The sequence below is a fragment of the Onychomys torridus genome, chromosome 9 (genome assembly GCF_903995425.1).
Source record: "Onychomys torridus chromosome 9, mOncTor1.1, whole genome shotgun sequence".
NCBI classification, from domain to species: Eukaryota; Metazoa; Chordata; class Mammalia; order Rodentia; family Cricetidae; genus Onychomys; species Onychomys torridus.
Window position 1 is genome coordinate 45,554,382 of NC_050451.1, and position 17,058 is coordinate 45,571,439.

Sequence of the window (17,058 nt, forward strand, 5' to 3'; positions counted from 1 at the left end):
GGGAAGCCCTTCTTCCATGCAGACTGGGATTGTGCCCAAGGCGGCAATGTCTGTCCCTGAAAGCCCACCTCTTCCTTTCAAAAGAAAGGGTCATCAGAAGGGAATCAGGACTTATAAAGGCTGACTAGATCTTATTCGCAATGATGGAGCTGTGGTGGTGTTTTAAAGGTTGGTTCTTGCTTTCTACATTGGCACTAACTTGTTTATAGATGGACTATGTCTGGGATTTATTTGTCTGCTTTACCCCCACGGGAACTGGAGAATTCCTCCTTTGTTCTTCCGGGGAGAGGCTCCAGAACAGGTCTTTTAGGAACTGGAGTGCTGTGTCAAACCCTTCTATGTTTTCATTGACTAGGTGTCCTCCAGTTAATGTCATTAGTCATTTGGGATGGCGAAGCATTTAGCAGCATGCTAACAAGCCCTTGCTAGGGAGGCTGTGTTCCTATTTCATGATTCTCCAGAGTGACCAGTCTACAATGACTCACCCACACCCACTAGGAGGCCTATGTGTCCAATCTGGAAATCCCTGGGTGTGAGGTGCTGGTGCTCAGTCACTGTGGACCAAAGGGCTCAGGTGACAAGTCCTTTCAGGCCAGCTTTGTCTGAGGCTGCTACAGGCTGGGTGTGGTTTGCCAGTGTTGCACATCAGTAGCTGGTGGGCGATGTTGAGGTGGCCTATCGCCCACCTGTGGGAGGAGCCTATCAGAAGGCACTTAGGTCATGGGAGCATGCCCTTAGTAGGGATGAATGCAGGTCTTCTGGGAACCCCTAGAAGAGGTTGTCATAAGCAACCTGACACATCCCTGACTCACTGGCCCTCTTTATGCCGTGTGTGTGATCCCTCCCTGTCACACCCACTCCCACCACAGAGCTATCCTCCATGTTCTGATGACCGAGAAGACCCTTATGAGTGCTCAGCCTCCACATCACCTAGTCTCTGGCATTTTGTTACAACATCACAAAATGGACCAAGATATTTCTATAAGACTTCCCTCCACTCTTCTAAGTTTTTTGATGCAGGATCTTAATATTTAGCCCAGGCTAACTCACTCACGATGTAGCCAAAGCTGACCTCTTCTTGCCTCTGCTGCCTCCTAAGTGCTAAGATGACACAGGAGTACCATTCAGGCTGAGATGACCAAGAAGACATTTCCCAGAGTCCTATGAGCATCCTCTCCAAGCTGAGGGTGTTCACAGACACGAGGACATAAGCATGCTTCTTGAAATCTAGGCACCTACACCCATAGCAACGAGAATCTCCCCAGCAAAAACTCATCACCTCTGGTGATGGTGGTGGGGGCCTGGAAGGAACAGAAACCCACAGTGTACACAGGCTTAAGCGACAGGGTCAAGCTTTATTGGGGTGATCACATTTGTGTTTGCATTGTTCACCATAGGTGGAGAAGGCCAGTTTTAAAAAGTGTCCCATTTCCTTCAATTCCATCTGTATTCAGCAAGCCGCAACATATATTGTCCAGTGAACACATCTCACCTTAAAAGCACACACTAGTTCATAAAACTGTCCTCAGACAGTGTGAAACAGTAGTCATAAGATGCTAGACCCTTTACAAGTTCAGACTTTAGAGACTCGGGGCGCACTTGCAAAGCTAACTTTGTGTATTTTTTCCAGGTAAGGAAGGCCAGTCATAAAAAAATACTTTATATATAAGTTCAAGGTCAGAACTAAAATATTCAACCCTATAAAAATATCATACTGATAAAACTATTAATTTCTAGAGAAATTGCTCTTTATCAACAAGTTATATAAATTTTCAGGAAATCCACACTAAGTCAGACAATCCCCACAGGACTTGTCAAGGTGACTTCAAGGTTTATTTGTCACCAGGATTTTATTTTTAGAGATGGACCTTAATTTTGACTTATGCTGTGTGTGAATGGTTCAGGTGTTCTACAAAAATTGAACTCAAGTATCTATTTGCTATGAGTCATTTATAGACAAACTCTGGACCTAGAGGGAACAGTCAGAGTGCTGGTGTCTACAGAGAGGGCGCATGCTCTGTCAGGGCTCACTTCCACTTGACAAACTTAACTTGGGAAACTTGTGATTGCATTTTGACCGCTATCTGAGATCAGCTCATTAATTTCATTCTGCTTGCTCTCTTTCAGGGCATGGTTGGGATGGTTCCTCTGTGCCTGTGTTCTTTTGGATCTCCTGAAACACAATTTTAGCAGCAGGTAACACAACTCGGCCACATTGAGCAGCATGCAAATCACAGATGCGGAAATCATAAACACCGTAAACACTGTTTTCTCGGTTGGCCTCGAAATAAAGCAATCCACAAGATTGGGGCAAGGATCAATGCCACATTTCAGTACCCAGGGCAGGTGGTACCCATTGTAGAGGAAGTAGAACACATACATGAAGGCGGCTTCAAAGATGATGCGGAAGAAGATGCTGCTGGTGTACGTCCACCACAGCGAGCCCTCGATGCGCACCTTCTGCCGTTTGATGTCCTCCAGGTCTTTAAATTCATTCCTCTTCTCCCCACGGATAAACTTACGGGCGGTTTCGTGTCTGTAGTAGGCCACATGCATGGCCACCAGCAGTGCTGGCGTAGACACAAAGATGAGCTGCAGGGCCCAGAGTCGGATGTGGGATACTGGGAAGAAGTGGTCATAGCAGACATTCTTGCACCCCGGCTGCAGAGTGTTGCACACAAAGTCCTCCTGCTCATCACCCCATACTTCCTGGGCCGCCACCACAAGGATCATGACTCGGAAAATAAAGATGACCGTGATCCACACCTTTCCTATGCTGGTGGAGTGCTTGTTCACACCACCGATGACAGTGTGCAGGGTCCCCCAATCCATCATGCAGGTTTATTCCTAAAGAGACAAAAAGGAGCAGAGCTAATCAGTGGAAGGCACCTCTGAATTAACCAACCACTATCATAGTGAAATTCCAAGGCCACATGAATCTAGGCAGGTCCACTATCTACTATGTGCTTTTCTGACAAGGAACGACCATTATAAAGATGGTCTCTCATTTCTGACCATAAGTCACAAATAGTAGACAAACTTCATGTATTACAACTACGAGGCAGCATCAACCTGACAATTTCCCTACTAGGTGAGGAGTTTTAATAAATGATCGGCACAGTAAATAGGTACTTGATTCCACTTTTAGTATAAGAATTGTGCCTTTCACATGCAATATAAGTTATCTAAGTTCAATTGAACACAGGTTGTGTATGAGGTGGTGTTTGTCATTAACCCAAGAACACAGGTAGACAAACTCATGCTCAAATTCCCTTTCTTCAGTAGGCAAACGTATACATTGTATCATTGTGGTTTTACTGTGGGACTCAGAACTTCTGTCATAGGTTTTAGTAATTAAGCACTTTCTTCAAGCCACAAAATAACAGCAAAAATCACTCATTAGAATGACACAGTATGGTTTACTTAGCAGACTAAGAAGAAACAATGCTGTCAGTTGACCTTATACAGTGTATATTTATTTCTGGCTTGAATGGACCATCTGCTACTATCATGTGCTCTCAGGAAAGTGAGTATCTTCAACTATCTTCCCCAAAAGAGAATCACAAGGTTTGACACAAATTTTTTCCTTGTTCTCTGATGGAAGCAGGCCATGTGTTGGCTGTCGCTCAAAAATACGGGTCCAGTTGCACCAGGGGCCACAGAAGCCCAGGACGTTCCTTCTTTCTAAAAGACTGATTTGACAACCCGAGAGAAAAGGATCCTCTTTCCTCTACAGCCGTGGTTCTCAGCCTTCCTAATGCTGCGACCCTTAAATACAGTTCTTCATGGCATGGTGACCCCCAACCATAAGATTATTTTGTTGCTACTTCATAATTTTAATTTGCTACTGTTACAAATCAAAATGTAAATATCTGTGTTTTCTGATGGTCTTAGGTGATCCCTGTGAAAGGGTCGCTTAAACTCCAAGGGAACAAGACCCACAGGTTAAGAACCATTGTTCTATGGCAACTCTCACTATAATTCAAATAGCTGCTTCTTATCCCACATTACCAAGAAGAAAGAATTGGTTGGCATGCTCTTGTTTTGTTTTTTATTTAAGTGTGTATGTGTGTGGGAGTAATGAATGACAGACACTGAAAATCTTTAGAAACAAAGACAGTCAGGCAAGTTTTCATTCATTTGGAGGGGATGAAAGAGTCACCAAAATCCTTTTGCTTGGAAGTGGGTGAGAAACACTGTCCAACTTTCTCCCAAGTTAACCATGGTCAGTGTCTACTCATGCCTAGTCCACAGGCTGCCCTCAGCATTGCTGGCCACTGCTCACACTGCCCACCATGTCCCCTGGGTTGTCCTGGGTTTGACTAATGCTAGAGTCTATGTTTTTCTCAGAAAGCCACCAGGTTTGGGCTCATCAAGTAGCTACCACATCATCTGACCCTTGTGTGATGCTGTCTGTCCTGCTGGGTCAGACAACGGCAGCTGAGGTGTACACCGTGGTGGGTAGAAATGGGCATGATAGGGGTATAGCTAGAAATTTCCATGATTTGGTTTCAAGAATTCGTCCCCTTGCCATGGGCCCAAACGTCAGAATGTTCCTAGTTGCAAAAGCTGATCACATGCTGTGACTACAGGGCTATCACCAGAACATCTGGATTGGTAGCCACACTGAACCTGAGCTTGCTCACCCCCAGTACAGGCACAAATGTACACAATGATTTTAATTCAGCCTACACTGAGTTAAATCTTAACTTTTTTAATAAGAAAGAAAAGAGTAATTGAATTCTATCCTCAAGGATTTGCAAAAGTGGAGGAATGAAGCTTCCCAAATCCATGTCCATTGTTATGAGAGGTAGGTGAGGGTGGGGAACCTAAAGCCACAGAGAGATGGGACAACTCAGACCAAAGGTTACTGGAGAAGCCTAAGTCTGTAAAAACAAAAACAAAATGAGAAAACAAAAGTCAAACCTCCACAATGTAAAAAGGTAAGAGAGATACTTGTGCTCAATATACAAAAAAGTAGTGGATACATTCCTTCAATTATATGGCCATGGTTAACTTCTGCTGGTGTTGTTTTTGCTTTTGAGACAGAGTCTCCTGTAGCCCAGACTGGCCTAGGACTCCTGAGTCTCCTTCCTTTACCTCCTGGGTTGAGATTACAAGTGTGTACCACCATGTCTCACTCCAGACAGTACAATTTTAATTGGCAACCAATAAAAAGTATCCATTTATTTGTTCATAATGCTGGGGATGGAACTCCAGAACTTTGTGTGTGCTAGGTGAGCACTCTATCAGCTGAACTATATATCCCCGGGCCTGACCTAGGGTACTTTCCGTTTAACCTCCACAAAGATCTAAAGTGACACTCTAGTTATTTTTGTAGCAATTGGGCAATGACATGGACAACATCCTAGTTAATGTTTATAGACCTCACATAACATCAATAACATAGTTGCATCCTCACAGTTCTTTTAATAATAACTCTGTAGTTAAGGAGTATCAGTGCTCTGTATGAGGAGCATTGGCCTCAGCAGGACTTTAGTGTCTTTGTATTACTATGGAAAAATGACTTAGGCTACACAAAAACTGAGTGTCCAGGCTCCCTGAAGACATACCCACTCCATGGTCCCAGGGAGATCCTGGCATTCTGGGGGCACCTGTGGGACTCTAAGTAGGTGTCAGAGTCTTGAATGAGGGTCTTTTATTTTACAAGGGGAGCAGCTAAGAGGCCGAGGCAAAAAAGTTTGAGGGTCTGGACTGCAGGGCACCTGGCAAGCAGTCTTGGCAACTGTAGCAGAAAGATTCAAACCTTGTGCTGATCTGGAACTTAGAAGCCGGGTTGTGTATTTAGCATTAAGACAAAGCTAGGAGTCTGAAAAATTGAAACAGGCTCTTGGTAAAGCTAGGGAAGCCTTTGGTCAGAGGCAAGCTGAGTCCCGTGAGGCAGAGAGATGGGTCACTGGGAAGCCACAGTCTGAAGCCCCACAACTTAAGAGTTCTCTCTTACTTACTATGTATTCCGTGCCCCCAAGAGACTGGCATTCCCACTCTAAGTATCTATGTGGTGGAAAGAAAAACTTCATCTTAACTAAAAGGAATTATGAAAATGAGGTTTTAGTTCTTACCGAAGACACTATATTAAATTTCCCTGGCGGTTGCTGCCATGTGTCAGTATGTGGCCAGTATGAGGAGGCTGAAGTGTGGAAGCCTTGCTGTTCACACATGCTTTGCCACAGCTGGTCCCCCATGAGGTAGTGTTGGTTTTAAAATGTTCTCTCGGTGACCAATCCGCACCACACTCTGTAGTTTGCTCAACAACTGGCCCCATGGATGAGGTTTCCCTCCCCACACCCAGTGCTGCCAAGTCCACGGGACTCGAGCAGCCCTGTAAGGCCTGCTTCCTCTGTAAGCTCTCCATCACGGCCCTTCTCACTGGTCACCTGACTTCTAAGAAGTGAATGGATGAGGGAGGTGTCAAAGAACCACAGAGCTTGAATGAACACTGAGGGGCTGAGGTCACAGAGGCGGTGGAGGGATCATATTTTCTTCCTAAGAATATTGGTCCCACACCCCAAGAATCAGGACAGACAGAGGCACTAGCTTTACTGTTTTCCCCCACCCCCACCCTGGGCCTCCGAATTAAATAATCTGAAGACTTTCTTTCTATCCACCTATCGCATCTGAATAGAAGACATTCAACTGTCAATATGCTTAACTTACTTTAATATTAAAAGCCACGAGTTTAGCTAAGTGTGGTGGTGCGTGCCTAGCACATGGGAACCTGGACAGAAGGACTGGAAGCCCCCGGCCAACCTGGGCTACAAGAGCCTGTCTCAAACAAATACTCCAGACAAAAAGTACGAAGGAAAAACAGCCTCAACAATGGATCCAGAAGTCTAGAGCAGTAGATCTCAGCCTTCCTGCCACCCTTCAATAGAGTTAGTTCCTCATGGTGTGCTGATCCCCCCTAACCATAAATGTTCTCATTGCTACTTCATACCTGTAATTTTGCTACTGTTAGGAATCATACTGTAAATATCTAAGGTCTTAATGTGAATATCTTAGGAACGACCCTGCAAAAGGGTCATTCCAACTCCACAAGGGACCCACAGGTTGAGAACCATTGCTTTAAAGGACTACAACAGTCTAAGTCCCAAAGGAAAATAAGTCAGATTCAAATGTTTCCAGCGTGTTTAGTCTACTGGTCACTCAAGACAATCCAGCAAAAAGCAGGTCACCCGATTCAAGGGGGTCTTCCTGAAAAGCAATAAAAACCCCTTTGTTCATAACAAACGAAATGAGCGAGAAAGAAGGTTATTACCACTCCCTGTCGTTCACCCGGCCCTAAGTGGCTGTACCAAGAACATGAGGTGAACTGGGGTTAGCCCTTTCCAGCAGTGAGATGGCTCTTGCAGATTCTTTGTTTAGACCATGTCATTCCTGCGGTGTCTTCCATAAAGTCTTGGGTATCTGCCCTACATGCATTTTCTATGGGCCAAAAGCAAGAAAGTGGAGATCACCTTACAGGTAAGTATTAGGAGCCAGTCCAGGGTGATGGGCAGTTTTGGGGTTCCTGAGCCCTGTATTTCCTCATAGATGACTTCAGTTCCTGGGAAAGCCTGGTTGCTTCTGGGAGACTCTTCCCCACCCAAGGAGCACCTGATGGGTGGAGGTGTTGGATTACTAAAGATTAAAGGACTTGCCCTTTGCCCTGCCTTATTAGTGGGTAGAGACCCCTCGGCCAGTGGGAGGCGGGATGAAGACAGGTCCTAGGAAGTTCCTGCGCCCCCTCTTCTAGTAGGAATCCATGACCTTGAGAACCCATGACCTTGAGGCATCTTTCTTAAATGCTTTGGTTGGAGAGGAGTGGAAATACCCTCCATGAGACAAATGGTCACTAATTCACAAGAAATTTCTCAAATGACTGCAGCCACCAGAACCCTTGGCTGCTTGCAGTGAGCAAAACCCACTTTTGTTCCGTGCTTCAAGGGCTGAGCTGATGGGAGGAGGCTTTTCAGTGAAAACCAAGCTATTAACTCTTTCTTTGTATACCAGAGAAGTTTGTTTAATCTGACAGCTTCCTGGCTTGCCTATAAGGAACAAATAAATAGATATAGCTTAGCTCCACAGATGTCACCTTACAAGAATGTGGCTGCATTTAGGCTTAAGAAGACACATTACATCTGTTTCTGTGATGTACTTCATTACAGGGTACAGTTCTATACTAATTCTTGATATTATAATTCCAGCCTTAAATATGTAACTCTAAAAATACAGCAATGAGCTCACTTTTGAGACACACTCTTATGAGGCACATTTGTCATCCCTTCCACATTTCAAATAAACTGGGTCTACTTTTGTTCCAGCAGTGAGGAAATTTCGTGATCATTTTTACTATTTTGTTTTGAGACAAGGCCTTGCTATGTGTCTCTGACTGGCCTTGTATTCCTAGGGTGACCTTAAACTCATAATAATGCCCCTGTCTCCGCTTCTTGAGGGCTGAGCTTTACAGGTATATGTCATAACAACTGGTTTTGAAGCTTCTGGTATTTGAAGGTTGAGGACAATTTTATGAGAGTCGAAGAGAAAACATTTAGGTAGATGAGCTGTCAGTGTCAGCAGCTGCTGGGAGGAGGGGATGGGGAAGAGCAGAGAGAGCTTTGCCTTCTGAGTTAGGTCATCGGGTTCAGCAAAGGAAGAGCCGAAACTTTTTACCTAGGAATTTAATTGTGCTGGCTGAATAATGCCATTCTAGTTCCATGGAAGACAGAACCCAGAAAGAGCTTTCTTTTTCTAGATCAATCTACAGTACAATTTGAGAAAAAAAAATCACTTGATGATTACTTAATAGATCCAAGAGGCAAGCACATTCCTTACAAGGCCCATATGAGGTCTGTAGAACTGAGGACACAAGGAAACCAGGTCCAGACAAAACTCCCAAACCTGAGTCTTCTTCCCAAGGACTCCCAGTGCGTCCAGCTCGAGAGCCCAAGTGAAATCCCTTTGCAAGGATTTCTAGCTCTTCCTCCTACTCTTCCAGAGGTTAGGAGCGCAGTGATGATGGCACCTCAGCGCTGCTCTGTTTTTGGATGGCAGTGGCAATGTCACCTGTTGAATGGGAAAAAAAACATCATTGTTGCCATATTCCTTCGAGTTCTGTGCAGGTTCACTGGATGAACTTAATGGGCAGTTTTCCTTGATCACCAGATCCATTAAAGGGTAAATTTGGGTACTGTCAGTTTCCTATGCTCTGCACTTTTCCACTCCTGCAAATCTCCAGTGTAGGCTTATTTCCCTGTAATCATGATAACAATGGTGATGATGATGATATACTCTATCCCAAACCCCAAACCCAATTCTCATGTATGCAAAGAGTGGCAAAGAGTTTGAGAAGCTGGGTACGGCCAACCTCCCAATCCCAGAGTTAAAAACAAATCTCAAAAGCCTTTCTTTCACCAAGAAGTCTCCAGAAATCTCAGGTGACCCAAGAGGCAACCTGATAGTCGAGTTTGAAATTTAATGATGCAAACTATCAGGAACTGTGATTTCAAAACAGTGACTAGTGACGGCATCAGGTTTAGGATTCATACACGTTGTCATCATCAACTCAGTACGAATGAAACTTTTGCTATGCCTTTAAATGTAAGAACGGACAAGCTACAAAATGATGTTTCTTATTCCATTTGAGTTACAAAACATATTCCCATTAAGTTCAACACCCCTTTGATAATAGGACTTGTTAGCAGTCGCCTGTTCCAAGCAAAGCTTTCTCCTCTCCAAGCATTTCATTTAGGTTCCATTACAATTAAATGACTCTGGGGGATGGAGTGGGGGAGGCTTCTGGGGTCCAGTTCCACTCTCCCAGATCAAGCAACAGCTCCTGAAAATCCTAGTTAGGACAATTCTAATGGGCCAAGAAATTTGGGTTGCAAACAACTTTCCCATAATTGTATTCCACTTAACCAATACACCCAAACTCATAGTCTCTGGAATTTTTAGAATGAATCAGAACTGCGTGGTGAGGATGTGCAAGTCAGAATTTTCTTTCTGTTGCTGAAATTGTCAAAAGACCCTACCCAGCACTTTTCTGTCTCTTACAGTGAAAAGGAGAAAAAAAAAATAAAGAAAAGGGTTACTACAGTAATTTACCTTTAATAACAGCCACCAGTGACCCAAGTGGATGGGCCAGTCTTCTGGGTCTCAGTGACAGTGGTGAGGTGAATGATAACCCTTCACACCCCAGTGACAGGCTAGCACCCCGGCAGGCAGCTCTCTCCATCACCACCTCTCCTCCTTGGCACTGTTCAGACAAACACCCCCCACAGACTCTGCTGGATCCAAAGAGCTGACAAAGCTCTCTACAGGGGCAGTTCTGAGCAGTATCCTGCACTTCTAAGGAAACTGCACCAGGACAGGACGTTTTCTTCTAGAACACTGGTTAGATTCTGCTGGAACTGGGGCAAAGAAAGCATAAAGTCTACTCGAAGGAAAACAAGGCTGCAGGCGCAAACTGACTAACGTCGCTTGGTTGGTGTCCCTTACCTCGGCTGGACATCCATAGCCCTTCCAGTGCCCACGCTCTCTGAGACCCGAGGCCTGGTCCTCAGAAGAGAAGGGAGCCCAAGTCTGCAAAAACCAGGCTAACACCTGGGACGAGGCTCATTCACCCGACAAGGAAATACTAGCCGTGTCTAAACTTTTTAATCAGATGTGTCACCAATTACTTTTAATTACTGTTGTGCACACTACTGTCATCTTCGTTTCATAAGTTCCCGAGTCTTAATCATGCAGCCTAGATGGACATTTCTGTCCAAAACTTATCCATTGCTCCAAGTCTCAGGGTTGGACTGAACTTGAACATCATTCTTTTTGCTCTGCATTTCCGCTCCCCAAACCCAAGTGGAACAGGTCGATGACCTCCAAATCAGAGACAGCCGCAAACCAGCAAAGGAAGTGGGGAAAAGGACTCAGTCTGGACTCTGGTCACTTTACACAACTTGATGTATTTCTAAAACCTGTTGTGCAAGTCAGAGGGGCACGGTGTGTGCAGAAGTCGAACCAGTTGATCCCAGTTTCTGGAGCAGCGCGCAGGGGGGAGGGGACGGTGGGGATCATAACCACCTCGCCGCGGTTCTAGCCCGCGGGGGTGGGGGGCACGCAAATGGGATGCCGATGGGAGGCAGATAAGGATGCGGGCAGCCCGGCTGCGGGAACCCACGGCTCCGTCAAGACTCTGCCCGTGGCCACCGGGCCACCTGGGGACTGTCGCTACTCCCGCGCCCCACAGGGGCAAATATGGCGAGGAAGGGGACACTCCACTTCCTTCACCTACTCGGGCTTCTCGGAGGAAATTCTCCCACCCGCGCTTACCTGCTCGGTGGGATCCGGCTCCCGGCTCGCAGCTGTGTCCACAGCTCCGGTCGGGCGCGCAGGTCGGATCCGGCGCCCACGGTTCGCAGCGGGAACGGAATCGGGGACTGTGCGGGTGGAGCCCCGGTTTCCACCTGCGGCTTCTTTTAACCGCGCCCTACCCCGCCTCTGCCTGACGCCGCACGGGAGGGCTGCGGGAGAGGAGCGCGGGCACACGGCCCGCCAGCCGAGGTGCGCACCGCCCTCCCTCCGGGCTGGGGGCGCGGGGCGGGTCCCCTTTTGTGGAGCAGGGAGCAGGGGGGCTTTCCTTGTAGGGTTAGGGGGCGTGGATTAGAGGACTCAGGTGAGACCCTCCCTCTGGGGTCAGGGGCCACGACAAGTGTTCCTTAGGAGAGGTACCAGCCTAAGCGCCAGGCTTGGGTTGGGGACACAAGGCATGTCCCTTCTCGTGGATGTGGGTGGAGCGTGGACCACGATGGGCAAGCTCAGCCAGGTCCCAACAAGGGCAGGGAAGAGTTGCCCGCTGAGGCCTTGCTGGGACTGGACACTGGAGGGCTCAAGTAATGAGGGGAGGGCTGCCCAGAACGCCAAGGGAGCAGGCTTTGGGCGAGTGGGCCTTGAGCCAGCAGCGAGTTGCTTCTGTTGGTAGCAGTGTTAAGGAGGCAGCTGGTTTACTTTCATCCTCCTTTGTGGACCCTTTGGGCACCCTCACCTCCAGTGCAGCCTGGGGGTTCTTTATTCATTAATGACCACTTAGGAGTCACAAGTGTTGCTTTTATTAGTCAGCTGAATCCCTTCAAGCCTCCTCCAGGGAAGTGAAGTGGATTTCCTTCTGGTCTGGTGTCGCTGAGAGACCCCACTGCGTCTGCTGTCACAGACAGGGTCAGGAAAAGTGCGAGAAAACACAGAGGGTGGTATGGGGGCTGCCGGGCTGGGAATGTTGGAAGCCATTTAGGGACCCTACATTTTCCTACTAAGCTTGCCTTGTCCTACGTCAGACAAGAGATGTGTGACTTGCTTATTCCACAAGATTGGCTGGTAATTATACTGTCCCCACCTTAGCTATATTCTACTTGTTGGGTCATATTCTTTCACAAAAAAAAAAGAATTAATAGTGTTTCCTAAAATGTCTCTCCAGGTCATGGAAGTTGAGCCAACACTTTAGGAAAACCCACCTTCTAAAATGCTTGAACACAAGGTTCTCAGACTTGGCCCGGGTCATCCAAATTTAGAGCATTTGGGTGGTCCCTGGAATGGCCGGGAACCCAGGGATGGGGGTACAAATGAGATAGATGGCTGTAGGCTGCCCTGGTGCTCCTCCCTGCCTTCCACAGCCTGGCCACAGCACAGGAAGCATGGCCATCCCACTGGAAGCATGCACTCCAGGCAAGCTCACCTGTGGCCACGGGAAAACAAATCCCCACCCCACCCCAAGCAGACCGTAAACTTCTTTGGAGATGGTGAGATTTAAGTTTGAAGTTCTGGCGTTCTCTCTCTCTCCTTTCTTCTTTCCTACACTAACGGGCACTTTGCACATAGCAGGTATGGCTCCACAAGTATTTGTGCATTGCTTGGAAGAGCTGAACTGGCACAGCAGGAAATCCTGGGAAACAACTTTTGCTTCTGCGTATAGATTGACATGATCTTACTCCTGGTTCTGGTTCCTTGTACAACAGTGCCAGATGCAGGCCAGTGGAAGATGCTCCAGGACCATATGGGACAGTCAAAAGAGCCCCGAGGATTGCCTTATTATACAGGTGTCCGAAGAGGCGCCCTCTCAACAAACAATTAACTTGTTGTTGTTGTTGTTCAGATCATCTGTGCTGGCTCGGAGGCCTTTGATCCCATCATGTATGTCTTACCACTTACCTTTATTCTTCAATTTTCACTTCTTATCGGGAAGGCTTGTTGTGGCAGAAATTCGTGTAGACCACGTGAGCTTACTGATTGGGTGAGCTTCTCATTAGGAAACTGAAAAGTCAGTTAACTAAACATGTGGTACAAAGACGCCTGGCGTGGTGACAGATCGTGTGGATCTGTGTCAGACATGGAAACCTTCAGGAGACAGCTACAATGTGACTTATTGGTGAAATTATTCAGGCCACTCCATGTAGTTAAAAGGGAGGTTTATTTTGTTTGGTAACTTACAAGTGAAGGGGTAGTTTACAGGGTCTGGGAAAGGTGGCGCACTACCATCAGAAAGCATTGTACCACGCTGAGAAGGGTCCTTGTAGACTTGGTTGTAACGGGGACCTGAATTAGTTTGATCACTCCCTCTCCTTGTATTGCAATGGTGATTTCTAAGGCCCTACATTTAATGAGTACAAAATGAGCAAGGTGTGGATATCTGCAATATGAGATGGGGAGAAATGAGCACAAGAGGCTCTTTTGAACATTTCTCCCCTGAGTGTCCTCTTGTCCCTTTGCAAAAGGAGCAGCAGGGAGAGACTGCCTCTCCCTCTGCCTGGCAGCTGGTACATGTGCTCAGGGATGGGGTCCTGTCCCATTACGCAGGCATTCACTGTCCAAGCTGGAAACACAGGACCAGATTGCGTTTTCCCTGGCATAGTCCTCCATGCCTGGAAGAGAGGAAAATAACGTATTCTTTGAAATAAAAGCAAACATTTGTCTATTCATTCAACAAAAGACTCACGTTGTATTTAGTAGACTCCCTCCTTGGGGTTTGTCTGATTCTGTCTGCAGGATTGGATAGGGGTTAAGTGCTTCCAGAGAATGACCATGGAAGGAAAGAGTTACTTCCACACATCATATCAAAGGCACAAACTGGCCCCTGACTGCTAATGCCCATCTTGGCCAAGTGGCTGAGGTGGTGCCAGGCAGCTTTTGCCCCTGCAAGGCCACTCTTTCCCGCTTCCACATAGCACTCCTCTGAAGAGATCACTTGCACAGCCTATCTCTAAGGTGTGGGATCGTCTGTTAGCTTTTGCAGATGTATTTTGTCAGTTCTTCCAATCACCTTTTTTTTTTTTTTTTTCTTTTTGGAGACAGGGTTTCTCTGTGTAGTTTTGGTGTCTGTCTTGGATCTGGATCTCACTCTGTAGACCAGGCTGGCCTCAAACTCACAGAGATCTGCCTGCTTCTGCCTCCTGAGTGCTGGGATTAAAGGTGTGCGCCCAGCCTCCAATCACCTTTTTATATCAGCACACACTCGCACGTATTTATTCTTTGTATTACAACCGCATGCTATCTTCATTATTTTGATGTTCAGATTGTTTCCACCTTTCTCCTTGACTCCTGCTTCCCTTTTCCTGTGCACCCACAATTGTGTGTATATGTGTATGCTGCAGCATTGTCTGTCTGTCCCTACAAGATGCTGCGGGCTCACCTTGGATACCTCCGGCTCCAGCCCTGGAGTCAGCCATTTCACTAAGGAGCTGTGTCCTTTTACTGGCGGTCCACTGGATGATGCATGCTTTCTTAGTCATCACTGGTCTTCTTGCTCATCTGGATACCATGCTGACAGCATCCTCTGGCTCTTCATAACCCCCGTACAAGCACAAGTGCTGTGTTTGGTGCACTCTGGGATCCCAGCTGGTGTTTGTCAAGGGAATTCAAGAAGTATTTATTGGACTGGAGATGTAGCTCAGATTGGTAGAGTCATCTAGAATGCATGAAGCCCTGGGTTTGATCCCCTTCACAGCCTAAACTAGGTGTGGTTGTGGCCACCTGTAATCCCAGCACTCAAGATGTAGAGGCAAGAGGATCAGAAAAGTGTATCCTCCACTTCATAGTAAGTTTGAGGCCAGCCTGAGTTATTTGACACTTAGTTACAAATATTAGAAGAATCTGGTTTTTTAAAAATGAGGAAAAGTATGATTCTAGCATATTTGACCATCAGTTGGGTGCCTTGTACATACATACATATTATGGTGGCAGCTAAATCATTATGGTTCTTTTTTTTTTTTTTTTTTTTTTTTTTCTGAGACAGGGTTTCTCCGTGTTGTTTTGGTGCCTGTCCTGGATCTTGCTCTGTAGACTAGGCTGGCCTCAAACTCACAGAGATCTGTAGTGGGTAGCTGTTCTAGCTTTGACCTGGAAGTACTACCCCCATTGAGGTTTTGGGTAACTGTCACGCCTATGAGGCTGGGTTGAGACAGGAGCCCTTAAGACTGGAGATCTGCATGTGCCGGTGCTCTTGGTTCCTGGATCCTGGATGCTGGAAGTAGACCAAGCAGAGTTCTCCAGAGAACACTGCTGGACTGCACTTCACCTTTCCTGGACCCTGTAAACTATCCCTTTACTTGTAAGTTACGCCACAAAATAAACCTCCCCTTTAACTACATAGAGTTGCCATAATACTTCCACCAATAGAGATCTGCCTGGCTCTGCCTCCCGAGTGTTGGGATTAAAGGCGTGTGCAACCGCCACCAGGCTCATTATGATTCTTTACTCTCCAGGCCCAGAAATAATGTTTCAAAGATCCCATGCTCAGCAAGGATTACATCCTAGGCCACAACGGCAGTGCATTTTCTGTTGGAGCTGTAGCTGCTAGGCCATGTCCACACATGGTCTGCTGTTGAGCCTAGAGAGAGGGTCACAGAAGCTGGGGGATTTGAAGGGTTATGTCCACCTGAGTGCCTGGTACATTGGCCTTCTGGGAAAATGATCTGAAGTGTCTACAAGTAGGGCATTTTCCCAAGAAATTCTGGACTCTCCATCTTTGGTTCTTTGCTGACTAAAGTGTATACAGCCTACAGCTCTAATTTGCAAACACCTTCTCACAGTCCATCATTGAAGGAAGCCAAGGCAAGAACCATGAAGGAGTGCTGTTTACTGGCTTGCTCTCTATGGCTTGCTCAGCCTGCTTTCTCTCTTTTTTCTTCTTTTAAAAAAATTCATCTATTTATTTTACATCCCACCCAGAGCCTCACCTGCACCCTCCCATATCAGTCACCTCCAGTCCCCTCCTTTTCAATCTCCATCCAGGGAAGGGCAGGTCTCCTATGAGTATCACTAAAACATGGCATATCAAGTTGCAATAAGACTAAGTACCTCTCCATGTATTAATCAGCCAGCTTTCTTATACATCCCAGGACCACCTACCCAGGGTGGCACCACCCACAGTGGGCTGGACCCTCCCACGTCAATCATTAGTCAAGAAAATGCCCCACAGACTTGCCTACAGACCAAGCTGATGGAGGTGAGTCTTCAGGAGAGGTTCTCTTTTTCCAGGTGACTGTAGTTTGTGTCCAGTGGACAAAAACTAACCAACACAGGTTGTGAAATTCTTCCAATGTATTTATGGAGATTATTTTCTGATTTTATTTGCTTTTGAAATGGAATTTTAATAACTTGCCAGTAACTTCTTTGGGATATTTCCATAGCAGGACAGTACTCATTTGGGCCTTAAGTCCACATGCCCAGGTTTACTGAAATGCCTTCACTTCTGGCCATAGAAGAGTATGTTGCATCACATAATGATATCACACAGTACTATTTCACAACAGATACACAAACAAGATGGAAAATACTCCAAGTTTTATTTTTCAGGAGGCTAGAAAGGGATGGAAAGGTCTGGGGCAGTTGTTCAGCTGGGGTGGCTGGAATGGGGGCGGCTGGGAGAGTCTGATGAGTGTTGGTGCAGTGAGGAGACAGACTGGCCTGCTGAAAGCAGAAGGCTTGTGCTGGGAATAGAAGGACACAGTGGTCAGGGATGTGTGGCTAATCCGGGAGAGAGGTTGAGGCTCGGACATGAGACAGGGACAGCAT

The 17,058-nt window shown here is 46.5% G+C and overlaps 1 protein-coding gene across 4 annotated transcripts; it reads right to left on the reverse strand.

Annotated features, from left to right (window-relative positions):
• Positions 1-1,335: 1,335 nt before the first annotated feature.
• Positions 1,336-11,876, reverse strand: Gjb6 (gap junction protein beta 6). Of its 4 annotated transcripts, none has more exons than XM_036199482.1 (3): positions 11,329-11,876; positions 8,902-9,066; positions 1,336-2,847 (listed from the first exon to the last, which is right to left on the reverse strand). In XM_036199482.1, the coding sequence occupies exon 3, from the start codon at positions 2,833-2,835 to the stop codon at positions 2,047-2,049; it is 789 nt and encodes a 262-aa protein (XP_036055375.1). In that variant the 5' UTR covers positions 2,836-2,847; positions 8,902-9,066; positions 11,329-11,876; the 3' UTR covers positions 1,336-2,046. The 4 variants fall into 4 exon arrangements, with proteins under 4 accessions (XP_036055375.1, XP_036055376.1, XP_036055377.1 ...); XM_036199483.1 differs by lacking the exon at positions 11,329-11,876 and adding an exon at positions 10,108-10,283; XM_036199484.1 differs by lacking the exons at positions 8,902-9,066; positions 11,329-11,876 and adding an exon at positions 8,836-8,898.
• Positions 11,877-17,058: the final 5,182 nt, after the last annotated feature.

Coding starts and splice junctions, on each gene's coding strand:
- Gjb6 (XM_036199482.1), bottom strand. CDS start 2,835: ATGATGGATTGGGGGACCCTGCACACTGTCATCGGTGGTGTGAACAAG.